The 13,851-nt window shown below is 41.1% G+C and overlaps 2 protein-coding genes across 2 annotated transcripts in view; one reads left to right on the plus strand and one right to left on the minus strand.

The window, feature by feature from the left end:
* Positions 1-1,429, plus strand: part of LOC115805238 (xaa-Pro dipeptidase-like) — a 38,909-nt gene extending 37,480 nt beyond the window's left edge. The window contains exons 14-15 of the mRNA XM_030765768.1: positions 248-439; positions 1,000-1,429. Coding sequence (XP_030621628.1) covers positions 248-439; positions 1,000-1,152 — 345 coding nt within the window. The 3' untranslated portion in view covers positions 1,153-1,429. The remainder of the gene's footprint in view (positions 1-247; positions 440-999) is intronic.
* Positions 1,430-5,031: 3,602 nt separating this feature from the next.
* Positions 5,032-10,124, minus strand: tex9 (testis expressed 9). Its single transcript, XM_030794117.1, has 10 exons — positions 10,089-10,124; positions 9,567-9,691; positions 9,356-9,419; positions 9,098-9,177; positions 8,039-8,202; positions 7,771-7,853; positions 7,496-7,669; positions 5,687-5,821; positions 5,243-5,377; positions 5,032-5,109 (listed from the first exon to the last, which is right to left on the minus strand). Exons 1-10 carry the CDS (start codon positions 10,122-10,124, stop codon positions 5,032-5,034), a joined length of 1,074 nt encoding a protein of 357 aa, XP_030649977.1.
* Positions 10,125-13,851: the final 3,727 nt, after the last annotated feature.

Genomic DNA, 13,851 nt, shown 5'->3' on the forward strand with positions numbered 1-13,851 from the left:
TTTTCCAACACATTTTATATTAATTCTCATATTTTGCAGAGCCTATGACACAGAAATGAAAACCACTGCTGGGTCTCATCACAAAGACTGTTACCCCTTAGTTGTATTAATAAGTGCTTCCCTGAATTGTTAAATTATTCCCACTGTTACCAAATCATAATGTTTAAGTGTTTTCTTCTCTACGATGTTTGATATTACGCTGCAGATCATTTGTGACTGTGGGAGTTGTTGTACTGGTTTTTGTCAGGGTGTGAAGCGAGTGGACGAACCAGGCCTGAGGAGCCTTCGAATGGGCCGTTTGGTGCAGGAGCGCATGGTCCTGACCGTGGAGCCCGGTATCTATTTCATCAACCACCTGCTGGACCAAGCCCTGGCCGACCCAGCACACTCCTGCTTCATTAACAATGCTGTTCTGCAGCGATTCCGTGGCTTCGGAGGGGTCAGTCCATTCTTATACAAAACCTCTTTTTATCACCTGCTGTGCACAATATGCATAATATGTATATTGTATAATATAAATATTCGTGTATATCTATTTCATGGGAAGTATTATGGACCGGTAGACTCAGCACTGTCTCAGTGCGGTACACCTGTTTTAGCTGTGAGAATTCAATTTAGTTGAGTTTGATTTAATACCCCTACCTCAGTTTATGAGGCCTTTTTTGTACTTATGAGGACGGATTTGGGTTTTCCTGTGCATCACAAGCAGCTGAGTTCAAGCCATTAGCAGATTTTGATTACTTGCAACCTGCGGACAGCCGAAAGATTAACCATCACGCCGTAGCGTCAGGTGGTACAGCGACGACAACAGACAACAATAGCAGAAGAAGTTTGTAATTTTGCAGCAGTTTGTTTTTAGGGATGCATTACACCTGAGGCCGAGGGAAAGACTACACTTACCTCTTTTCCCTGAAGTCACTCTCTTAACATCACAGGAAAACTGTAGTGATTGACTGTAATCAAGGCATTTGGTCTTTTTCCACACCTTCCTCCGCACAGGTGCGTATCGAAGACGACATTGCAGTGACGGCAAACGGCGTAGAGTTGCTGACCTGCGTTCCCCGCACCGTGGAGGAGATAGAAGCCTTCATGGCTGAGGGTCGAGACTCTTCCAAGTCCTTCGGCCCTGTTGTCTGCAGTGAGAAACTGTGAACGTCCATCTCATCTCCAAGATCATAACAAATTTTACGCAAGACCTTTATCAGCTTTCAGAAATATGAAATTACAGTACTCTGCTTTAAGCGTTTTCATTGAGAATGACACTATGTGCAACTACAAGTAAAGCAGCCTGAAAAAAATGATCCGTCTCATTTATCAGGTGATCTGATAATTTCTTCTCCATTTGTGAATTTCTTTGTCCACTGATTAAATTCTGATATATTTTTTGACAATTTGTACTTTTCAAATTTAAGGGAAATGCATGTTGGTCAATAAAATTATAATTTTTCCAGCATCTAATAATGTGTTTATTACTGACATGATAGTGACAACAAGGTGCTCTTACAATCACGCCCATGTAGCTTATGGAACAGCCTTAAGAGGGTCAAGTATATAGCAGCCTTTTAAAGTGGAGACTGAATACAGCATATTATTAATGACATTACATTATTAATATTATTATGATTGTTAGTATTATTAGAAATTTTATTTGTAACACCACTTTTCTCATACCCAAAGTGCTACCCAAAGTAATTAGAGCAAGAAAACAGAAATCATACAGTGTGGAAAAACAAAGTGAAGAAGATGCAGACACAATGTATGACACACATGGCAGAGCACACAATTGGTAAGTGTAAGAAAGCAACAAAAGCAACACAATACAATGACAGTGTTTCAAGTATGGCAATAAGAGCACAACAACAGCAAAACAGTAACAATAACAGCAGTGAACGTGATCGTCACAGACGCAAATGTCCAGTCATGCAAGCACAACAGCGCAAACTAAACTAGAGCTACAAAAAATAAAGGGTGGGGGGGGGGTCATATGAGGTGATGGTATGATCAAAGGCCTATAAAAGCTGATTTATAAAAGGAAGTAACTTCTTAAGACAGTCAAGCATGGGAGCATTTCATAACTCTGTGCCTGATTCTGAGCCCACACTGAAGTGATTCAAGTAAGTAATGTAGAGAGAGGTAGCTTTGTAGCTGGGTGCAAACAATGTGTTCCAAGATTTTAGCCAGAAATGGGAGGTCTGCGATCAGTCGGTATGATCATCTGCCTCATACACATACTGTCCCGGGTGAAACAACTGTGAACATGTGAAAAGGGGAATTATACCTCTTGGTGAGCATGACGGTTGTTCGAGGGGTTGACCTCCAGACAGTAATAACATATTATTCCAAAGGACTAGAGTGGTGCTTCTTCTGAACGTTCTCCCAGCTCTCAGCTCTGTAATGCCATTCTGAGACGCAGTCTGATGTAAGTCTCAGTGCAGAAAAGGGAACATACAGCGATCATGCCAGGCCCGCAAACAAAGAGAGTTTTCCTCTAAGGTGTCAGAGGGGAAGGATTCAGACAGATTTACTAAAATTAAACATTTTTGAAATGCTAAGCCATCTACTCATATCAGATACCAAAGCTCTTAACATGTCTTCAGAGTTTACTCTTTTTACCTGATTCACCGTTGGGTAAAATTTGATTCAAACAATGAGTGAAACCAATAGCAATAGCATCTATTAGGAGATATGATTTAACAGGCAAACAGCAGTATTGGCCCTTATGTTTGGGGGCATTAGAGTAGATTTGATGTAGTTTATATCATATCCCGTTTATATAAATGACCACAGAGTTCTACAGGGATCAACTTGAACAGTTGTTTGTAGGCTATGGAAGTCTGTCATTCTCATTAATGCATCTGTCTTTGTCGTGAGTTGTTCTGATGTATTGTTTTTGTGCACAGTGGCCTCTGGGTTTGGAGTTAGAACCTTTTACACTGTCTTCCCGAAGCTGTGCGCTGTTAACACTCGTAGATTCACGTTGGTATGTTAAACCTATATTGTTTCTTACATTCATTTTAAGACATTTTTGTTGCCTGTCTCTCATTGTCTTTGTCAGACTTTTGCTGGCAAAGAGGACATAATTGTGTTTCTGCCCTAGTCCTTGAGGCATGGTATCAAAGAAGACTCCCTGAATACTCTCCAGGCTGTATTTTTTGTTTAGCACTGGCTTGCTTTGATGTGAGCAGTGCTTTTCTTTACCTGTTTTAGCCTAATTGATAGGGTAAAGGAACTATTGTAGCATGTCATCCTTGTTCTTTGAGTAGTTCTGTACTGTCTTCTATCTCACAGACACATTCAGAGGAACTCTTTCAACTCAGCAACTGTCATTTTTCTTCTCATAAGCATGTCCTTGAAACTAAATGTCTAATCTAAGTGTTGCCATGTGACTGTAGTTACTGTATATTCTGACCTAATGATGGATTATCTTGTTGGCCCTAACAGTCTTCCACTGTACTGGCACTAACATCTGACCTAATGTTTAAACTAGGGTCTGGATAGGCCTAGGTTTACGAAATACAGCCTAAAGTAACTTCACAACACACTGCATTTAGATGGAAGAGTCCTCTGACTACGCCTGCAGTAGTAACACTATTTTGAAAGCCACTGGAATGAGAATTTTTACTACTGACTCTTGGTGACAAAAAAACACCTTCATACACATTTGAAAGTGTTACCAGTAAGCGTGTGGGGGGGCACACTCAGAGTGGCGGCATCGGCAACATTTATCGGATCCATCAATTCACTCATAATAATATCTTCATACTCAACTAAGAGCTGGCTGTACACAGAGGACTAGATGGTCATTGGTCCCCCTACACATAAGCATCTTTTTAGCGATCTTACCCTAAATGTTGACAACTGCATCATCTCTCAAAACTCTACAGCTAAAAACCTTGGTGTGATTTTTGACTCTAGTCTCTCACTAGTCACTCATATCAAAAACACAACCAAAACTGCCTTTTATCACCTCTGTAATATTGCTAAATTTAGGCCCTTTCTAAGTATGGCTTATGCAGAAACCATTGTTCACGCATTCATCACATCTCGCCTCGATTACTGCAATGTTCTGTACTCTGGTCTGCCTGCCTCTATTACCAATAGTCTTCAGCTGGTCCAGAATGCTGCCGCCAGAATCCTGACCAGAACAAAGAAGTTTGATCACATTACACCTGTCCTGGCTTCCCTTCATTGGCTCCCAATTCATACAAGGGCAGATTTTAAGGTCCTCTTATTTACATTTAAAATTTTACATGGGCTTGTACCGGCCTATAAATGGTGATAATGGGCTCTAAATAAACTGTTTTTATTATTACTATTATTATTATTCTGTATTGAAAAGAACCTGCTGGATCTCCCACACTAAGCTTCAATTGGAGTTTGACTGGCACTGAATCGATGGCCTTGACAATCTTATGTTTATCCAGTGACAGAATGACCAGGCTTTTCCCTCCTGCTGTTTGGCATTTCTTTCCCTCTAATATGGCACCAATGTGATTTTATCTTCTGCATCAAAGGAGATCCTCTGTTATAATGAGCATCGAGGTCAGAGGTCAAACTCAGCCAACAGAGCAGCACGCGTGGAGTTAGGCGCCTTGCTGTCCAGCATTTTTCCCATGCAATACTTAAAGGCTATTCATTTAAATATATTCAAACTTGGCTTGCTTGGTCAGTCCCTTAACTGGTCATTGACACAGCATAACTGATACAGTGTGTTTAACTGAGTGGAAAAGGGGGCCATTATTAGCCACTAGATGGCGCACGGGACATGGTTTTTACTGAACTCCTCTCCGGTAAGGACATATTATGGGTAAGGTGAATTAAGCATCACAAAGCATGCCGTTTTTGACAAAAATACAAAGGCAGTATCTCAATATTTCATTCATTCAAAACTTTATATGAGATAAAAATATACAAAACGTTTCAGAGTGGCATTTTCACGTAGTCTATTGAAAGGTTTGTAACCTGTGCAGTCAATCTGTGCAGTTCAGGGATATGTGTTTTTTGTTAATCATAGTATCCAGATAGGCTCCACTATGACTTCCCCCAATCAAGAGCTTTCATGAATTCCTCTTCAGTGAAAGACAACAATTTAGCTGCTTCAAAATGCATCTATTCAGATAGTAAAAGAGAGAGAGAGCGAGAGAAAGAGGGAGAGAGAGAAAAAGTAGGAATGAGACAAATATTACTTCATACATCATTCTGAATGTACAGCTCACATATGCTTTGTCATGAAGAGTCATACCTTTTGTCTTTTTAATATATCAATTAATTTAAGTTGCTTCTTAAAACCCATGATCAGCTCTGCCTTTTGTTTTTCGAGTTTCTTGTTCTCAGCTCGCAAAAGTTCCATTGTCTGCTGCTCTTGGTTGGAAGCATCCTTTTCATAATGCCATTTTAGGAACAAACAGATTACACAAGGGTTACACAATTACTCTTGCCGTGACGAAATATGAAATATAAAAACCACATGTAGAAGTCTCCAGTTCATTTCCATACTTAAGACTGACAGTAGTGACAGATGACATTCATACAGCCGGTGACAAAAAAAAAAAAAAGTGTTCTGTTTTTCCGGTGACGTCACCTGTGACCTTTAACTCTTTAGAACAATACATGACATGGCTTTGGGACCACAGAGGGCCTGAATAAGACTGAGAACGGATATGTTGGACGTTCATAAACTCTGTACCTTGCTGCTCTGCCTAATCTTGTTGAGCTGTGTCTTGGTCTTCTCCGCTTCCTCCAGAGCTCTGTTCAGCCTGACTTCTGTGGCACTGTGGGCGTTTGCTGCCAGTTTGTTAGCTCTTTTGAGACCATCGATCTCCTGTGAGATTATACACAAACTTAAAACAGTTCATTCAGAAAGCTTACACTATAATATGTGCTTCTGCTGTTAGTCACATTATTAAACTGTGAGTCAACACATTTTAATCAACGTGCACTAGACTTAATCTGTAATCTGTAATTAGTCATAGATGATAATGGAGCTGCCTACTGATAAGGAACGGAGAAAAAATATATGTAACGAGATAAGATGGTAGACGTTCTTAGCATGATTACACTGTGATCTTTGCTTATGTTTAAATACAGATTAACACCAAAATCCCTATTTATTATGTAGCCGTTTCTCTTCTTCAGAGCAACATACAGTGCTTCTCGTTTTCTGTGCCGAGGTTAAGTGTTTTACTCAAGGGCACATTAGCAGGAAGCTCTGAGTGAGGAATTTTAGCCAGTTACTCCACAGAATACGGTAAATACTGCTCTGTTAAAACTCAGAAATCACAGAAATCACATCCATAACAAACATTTGATTGCTGAACTTCTTCCCTACCCTACAAACAGCTGCAATCCAGACAAGCCTTCTCGAATCTAACCCTAACCCTAACCCTCACCCTACCCTACAAACAGCTGCAATCCAGACGAGCCTTCTCGAATCTAACCCTAACCCTAACCCTCACCCTACCCTACAAACAGCTGCAATCCAGACGAGCCTTCTCGAATCTAACCCTAACCCTAACCCTAACCCTACCCTACAAACAGCTGCAATCCAGACAAGCCTTCTCGAATCTAACCCTAACCCTAACCCTACCCTACAAACAGCTGCAATCCAGACGAGCCTTCTCGAATCTAACCCTAACCCTAACCCTCACCCTACCCTACAAACAGCTGCAATCCAGACGAGCCTTCTCGAATCTAACCCTAACCCTAACCCTCACCCTACCCTACAAACAGCTGCAATCCTGACAAGCCTTGTCGAATCTAACCCTAACCCTAACCCTACCCTACAAACAGCTGCAATCCAGACAAGCCTTCTTGACTCTGATTCTTGGATTGCAGACCGTTTTGATAATGATAATCTGTGATGTAAGTGAGCACGTCTTTTTTCCCTGCAATTACTGTCCTGTTTCTGCAGGTTGCATTACACAGTCATGTTTCACCCTTCACCCTTTCAGCATCCCTCTGTGGAACTGTCTGTCTTCCAGGGGCATCTAAAGTTGTCAGACAAGTCCAGACCGTAGCATCACTGGCTGCAGGATGGGTAACCTTTATCCGACCGAGCAGTGCATGACCACAACCATATAACGCATTACTCAAAAACTAGAGACCTTAAGCATCATGAACTCTATCAGTCAGGTGAGAGATAAGCTGCTGTATCTGTTTAACTCACGTGAGAGTGGGGCACACTGCGTTGGTGACTATGTTTGGGGTTCATCCGTGAAAGGTGAAACAGTTAAAAGGCACAGTTTTTGTGATTAGTTATTCTCTCTGACCCTCTGTGATTCTTAACGATCAAAATATTATTTAAACAAACTGTACAATATACATGTAGGTCATTACTGTCATTGCTGAAGTCTGACTGTGGATGGAATTAAATAAGGGTATTACCTGACCACTCTGGAACTTATTTGGAACTGAGATCTCCACGAGCTGACAGCTTGAAGAGCTGAGTTCTCTTATGTAAGGGTCATGGAAAAGCTAGACTGGCTTACACACCAACCTTCTGCAGAGCAGTAACCTGCTGCTGTAAACCATCACATTTTCTGTTGGATTCTTCAGCTAGACCTCTGTGTTTGTCCATCTGAGTCTGCTGAATATTGACGGTTCGCTGAAGCCTGGTGCGATCTTCCTCTGCCTCCTTTAATTTGGTGCTTAATGTGATATTTTCATCATCCTAAAACGGTGCAGAAGTACATTCGCAACACATGGTACAAATGAAGTGAATGATTACATACATTTACTTGGATGTGTTTTCTTTTTTTTCTTTTTTTTTACCTTCTTGTTGCATTCATGAGAGATCCTGTTAAACTCCTCCTGCATCACTCGAAGTTTAGCCTTCAAAAAACGAATCTGAGCCTCTGGAAACATTCATATGAAGCCAAAAAAAAAAAAAAAAAAACCCAAAACAAAACACGGTTATGTAAATTGTTTAAAAAGAGAATAAAGCATCATTGTGAAAACATCATAACAAGTATTACACTCGTGTGTCATTTGTATATAAATCCTTTGTGTTTTGTAAACGGTGATGATATACAAAGCCCACCTGAGCTCATTTCATTCCCAACGCTCGGCATGACATCATCTTCCAAATGTTCAAGCGTAACATCATCCACTTGACCCTCTAGTTCGCTAATCGTTTTAGCCAAAGAGAAACCTGCAAAGTCCTCGGGGAGAGCAAAATCAGCGACTGCTGTAGGTTTTGCTTTCCTGAAACAAAACAGAGACATATAAGAAAAAGGAGGCATCTACTACTTTGTTTTGCGTTTGACCAGAGAATCCGGTAAGGGACGCTGCTACGTTGAATGGACAGCCTCTTGTAATTATGAGTTATGATGATGGAATCCTAGTACGTCAGGTACAATGTAAGCGACGAATGCTTATTTTTATACAATCTAGTTCTGCAAAACCCTGAAATGGTTTCAATGTTGAGCTCTGTCACGGATGTGAAAGTGCATTTTTGGTGGAGTTTACATCCCCCCCCCCCCCCCCCCCCCCCGCCTCATATTTGACACATCCATGAAAGTTCAGCAGCGCTGGCAAACAAAAACAAAGCTGTTTGCTGTTTCAAATGGTCAAAGAAATTTAGAGTCACTCACTGTGTCGTCTTCTTCTTTCCTGATGGTGGTCTGCTTGGCCCTCGAGGAGTCGCTGATCTAGAGGAAGACTTTTTCTTTGCTCCTACCTCCTGTGCACAGAGAATTTGACATTTTGAACATGTATTGCTGTCCGATTCATTGGGTAACATTGATCTAATCTTACGTGAAGCAATGCTGTTACTACAGGGTCATAGGTTTGAAACCCAAACATGACAGTTCACTGTCATGTGATTGAGGAAGACACTTAGTTTACTCCAGAGACATGTAATCTGTGATACACAAAGAAAAAACTTTAAATTGCTCTGGATACAAGGGTCAGTTAATTAAATAAATGAAATATTTAAATGTGTTGCCGATACCTTAGCAGCAGAATTCTTTACCATGGGTTTAGTTGGGTTTGTGTCCCTAATTAGAGAGACATACGCACTGTTATTACAGCAAATACAATATCTCCCATATTTTTCATTAAAAAAAATAAAGAGCAGTAAATTTCCACACTCCATTACCCCAAATCCTCTAGATCATCTTCAATATCAATGCTGATGTGAGAAGTCACTGGCTTTGACAACACTTCATTTTGCTCTCTCTGAGGGACAAAGCATTTACAATGCGTGTCAAGATCTGGGGACATTCTATACTGAGCCAAATGTCAGTTAGAAGAAAAAAAAACATGCACGCACGCACACACACACACACGCACGCACACACACACACACACACACACACAATTTCAAACTTTCCCCTTTTTGTCTTTTTAGTCTTACCATGACTTGTTCTGCTTGTCGCACCAGTTCAGCGGTTTTTGCTTCCAACTCTGCGTTGAGACGTCTAGGGCAAGAAGTTATAGGTCACAATTTAGCAATACAATACAATGAGAGAATCTGTACAATACCAGCGTTTCATTAGTCTCGTTCTTGTGGGCCAGTACTGTGTTTGAAGAAATGTGGACCGTGATCTAACAATAACAACCCGTACTTGTATTCCTCTTCTTGAGCGAAGATATCCATTTCCGATGGTTTCTTTGAAGGAGCAGAAGAAGCACGGTTTTTAGGTCTGTGCCCTTGTGATCTCTCAGGGTCAAGCGAACAGAGTTTCTTGACCTGGGTGAAAACCGGATCGGACACGATTCAAACGCCTGAATTATTAGCCAAGTTAGCTACACCTACTCCAGAATTGATAAACACATAGCATGTGTGCATTTTCACAAAAACATGTTTCCGTGTGTTAGGTTTACAGTTAGTTACATCGACATATAAAAATAACAGTGAGCACCTGTGACTACATAAACGTTTATATGAAACGAGATAAGCTAGAGATTTAACTCCTTAGCTATCTGTTGCAAGAACCTTGTTAGACGTGGGTCATGTTTGTGATGCTAGACATCGAATCATGGAAATAACAGCCAACAGCACTGCTTGGTGACGTAAACAGATCCTGGATCCATATCATATACCATGCGTTGTGGAAAAAAACGAACTATTTTTTAATCTGACTCACCCCGTGAGAAGCAGAGACCGGTCGGCAGTCAGCCATGTTTGTATCACTTATGGGGAATGATGGGACGCCGTTGCATAGCAACAATGTGCGCACGCCGTCGCATAGCAACAGGGTTTTATCCCTCCTCCCTTATCCTTTCAGGAACGCGCCGTTACATAGCAACAGCGTTTCACCTGTTTTCTATATTTCTTCTCTTATGTCGCTGTAGTTTTAGAATCTGCCGTAATTTATCTATTTCTGTGCATAATATTGCCAGTATTACAATCTGACATTTTTGTTGTTTCCATTCGTGCATCAGCAAGAGGTTCACGCTTGTTTGATGGATCTTGGATTCGGGGTTTGGGAGATGAGAAATTGCCCATGCATGATTAAAAAAAAACCAAAATCAAACACAAACAGTAACATTTCACTCCGCCACCTTTCTCTGTGCAATCCTGCCTCAAGTATATTTTGGCAGACGCATAAGGGTTTTCTGGTTTGACTTGTACGTTGCTTTCAAGCTTGTCCGCTTGTTTGCAAAGACATAATACCAAACATACGAAAGTATCACGGATGAGTGTCACGGGCACACTTTCTTCCCATTGCCTCCATTTCTGTTCATGACAATAACTGGTGAATTTGTGAATTTCATTCGAAAGCAACATTGGCTGTGCATTTGAAGAGGTATCTGATTGGGAGCTGATTGAAAATGTACTCTGAGCCTGATAGTAATGTCACTGGACTGTCATCTAAATTTTTGAATGTACCTCTAAGAACGGTGCTCTCTCTCTCTCTCTCTCTCTCTCTCTCTCTCTCTCGCTCGCTCTTGCTGTCATTTTAATTCAACCCAGCGCGCATGCGCAGTACAGCCTGGAAGCAGCGGCATCCACACTGGTCACAAACGTGTAGGACGGTCCCTGTAGCTGGCGCTGAGCGCAGAGTCAAACGTGTTTTTCTACTCCCATGCGTGCTTGTTTTTGATGGACACACAAGGGTGGAGAGTCTGGAATCAGCAACAGAAGCATGAGCTACTCACTGTTTCATTTACTGGAGACGAAGCTAATTTAACAGTGCAGTAACCAGGACAGGACCGTGATGTACCACGTTCGGGGGAAAGCTGCCTTCTCGAGGTACAGGTTGAGGCCTACTTGTTAGATCCCCCACCTCCTCCGCCCTCCTAAATATATTCGTGATGGCTGATGATCAACAGCAACCTGGACAGCACCAGAAGCCTGGCTCTGGAATAGGTTCTTTGCCATCTCTGGTTCCAGGATTGCAAGGAACTGAGGCGAGTGCATTGCAACTCAAAATAAAGAACTCCATCTGGTAAGTTTCCTTATCTGCTAGCGGATGACGACGAGGCCAGTAAATTCGTGATTGTTATTTGCTTGGCTTGCGACCCATTCATCTAATTAGCCAGCTCAGTGTCGCGAGCTAACTGGTCAGTCCCCCGCCCACATTATACCTCATGCTAACATTAGTTTGACGTTTTCTCAATTTCACAGCAAATTTATTTTATTTAATGGTACTTTAATTGAGCTTCATGCGTTATTAAACTATAATGAATCAGTAATAAGTTGGTCGTGATGCGGTTATAGTATAATACGGAACAGCTATGTGACATATTACAAGTAGGTTGTTTCGCCTAGCAGTCAAGAATAGCCAGCCTAGCTTATGAGTATGATATGGTCCAGTTTGTCTGTAAGTTAACCAATGCAATTCGTGACAGAAATAAGATGAGTTCTTGGACAGTGCTCAACAACCAGCCACAACGCAAAGCCAACAGGCAAACGGGGTAGTGTAAATCCATCTCATAGTAGGTCGAGATTGATGGTAAACAACTCGCGTGCTGAAGGGGCGCCACGCTGATTTAAAGCTTCCAGGATATCGGAGCAGCGAGTGCACGAGCACGCAGCGCGTATTGTGATAGATAATGCACATCGCTTTAACTCCGTGTGTGCAAAATGTCGCGTGAACTAGATTATTTTATTTAACCCGAAGAACCGGTGCTGGGAGATTGTTATCTTTTTTTGATGAGTTATGAATGTAATTACTTTCTATGTGGTTTCACCAACAGCACAAAACAACCAGTGTAATCGACTTAGAACTGCAAAATGAATCAAGCAATTAATTTGGAAATACACGAATAGTAATAATAAGAACCAGAACAGTTACGACCAGTGGCCATGGGTTTTAAGACGGAATGGTATCATAGATTTCGGTGCACGTTTCTCATAGCAGCCAGAAAAACGCTGACACGTTTATTTTTGCAGCCTCCACCCCCTCTCCGCCACCCTTGTTTTTGCATGTCGAGACATGTATTTCAGCGCCATGCATACATGACCAGAACAACATGTAAAATGGAATGTCCACTGCAAACGTAACCTGACATAGGAGCGAGGCTTAGGAATAGGGAGATAATAGATTTTACACAAATCTGTGCCATTTCTCTCTGCACAAATGCAAAATGTCAATAGCGATGCTGCTTTCAGCATCGCTCCAGAAGTGGGGGCTTCGCGATGGGCGAGCGCTTGTTTTGAGCAGCCACCGAATTAACTAGCTAGCCACTTTAACTCCCACGATACCTTGCGAATTCGTACATGCGCACACGAACATATGTTAAAAGTACAATGAGGTATTTGCTTGCTTTCCATTTTCCGGTTATTAGAGACATGCAGTTTAACCAGATTATATATTTTTTATTTTAACCGTGTGCGCTTTTCGATACATTGTGCTTAAGTTCCGTGGGCAGTGTCACTTGACTACTCCCCATAAATTTGGATGTCGACGTTAACGTGTTCACTTTGATCTTTCATTGCAGACGAATCATTTCAAGCTTTGTCCCAATTAAAGTCATATGATTAATTGAAACTGAATGTGAAGGAAGTCTTTGCTCTTGGGTATCTATTTAGGGAGAACTAACTGCAGTGAACGGTATATTCTTCAGAGGGTGCCTGTTAGATATGTTTTTGGTCTGAGTCATGTAATTTTGCTCTTTGACAGGTAGTTTAACAGGCTTGATATGTAAATAAAGAAATAAGGTAGAGGGTTGATATGGTAACAAGATGGATCACGTACACTCTTTATTTAATTTTGTCTCTCTTGCTTTGTGTCCTGTTTCCTTTTTTTCCATTCACAGTCACATATAATGAAATTTAAAATATATTTATTCTTTATGAAAAACTAAGTTATGCACTACAAAGCAGATCCTTATAAACCTCTTCTGGAAGCCCTGTAAGTATGTTTGGGGATCTGTTACCAAGGTGTTTTTGTTGAAAAGAGCAGCAGAATTTTGTCAGCCCATACAAATCTGAGAAATGTACACATATAAATGCAGTAATCTCAGAACCTGTTTCAACGATTGTAATCTGATATCCAGAAAGTTCTGTGTATCTAACGACAGTTCTGTGGTGGCGTGGAACCATACTTGTCACAGTGTGCGCTTTTTCTTGGGAATCCTTAAGCGGGCTGGTTTCAGGAGGGTAAACAACAGTAAATCCAATCAAGTCACTATTGAAGATAGTTTTGTCTGCCAGAGGTGCTTTCTGTTTGTTTGTTTGTTTTGTGTGAATCACTTAACATGGTTCAAGCTTTTAGCAGCGAGAGGTAAAAAAAAAAAAACCCATACATACTGATTATTAATAGATTTGATATCTGAATCAGAATTAACAAAATTGAGAGTCAAGCATATTCTGTTGTGTCTTGAAAGGCAACACCTCAAGTGACATTGGCTGTTTACACTAATAATAATACCAGGAAGTGCAGATGTTTGTGTCATTGTGTC

Source organism: Chanos chanos, chromosome 2 (genome assembly GCF_902362185.1).
Source record: "Chanos chanos chromosome 2, fChaCha1.1, whole genome shotgun sequence".
Lineage (NCBI taxonomy): Eukaryota > Metazoa > Chordata > Actinopteri > Gonorynchiformes > Chanidae > Chanos > Chanos chanos.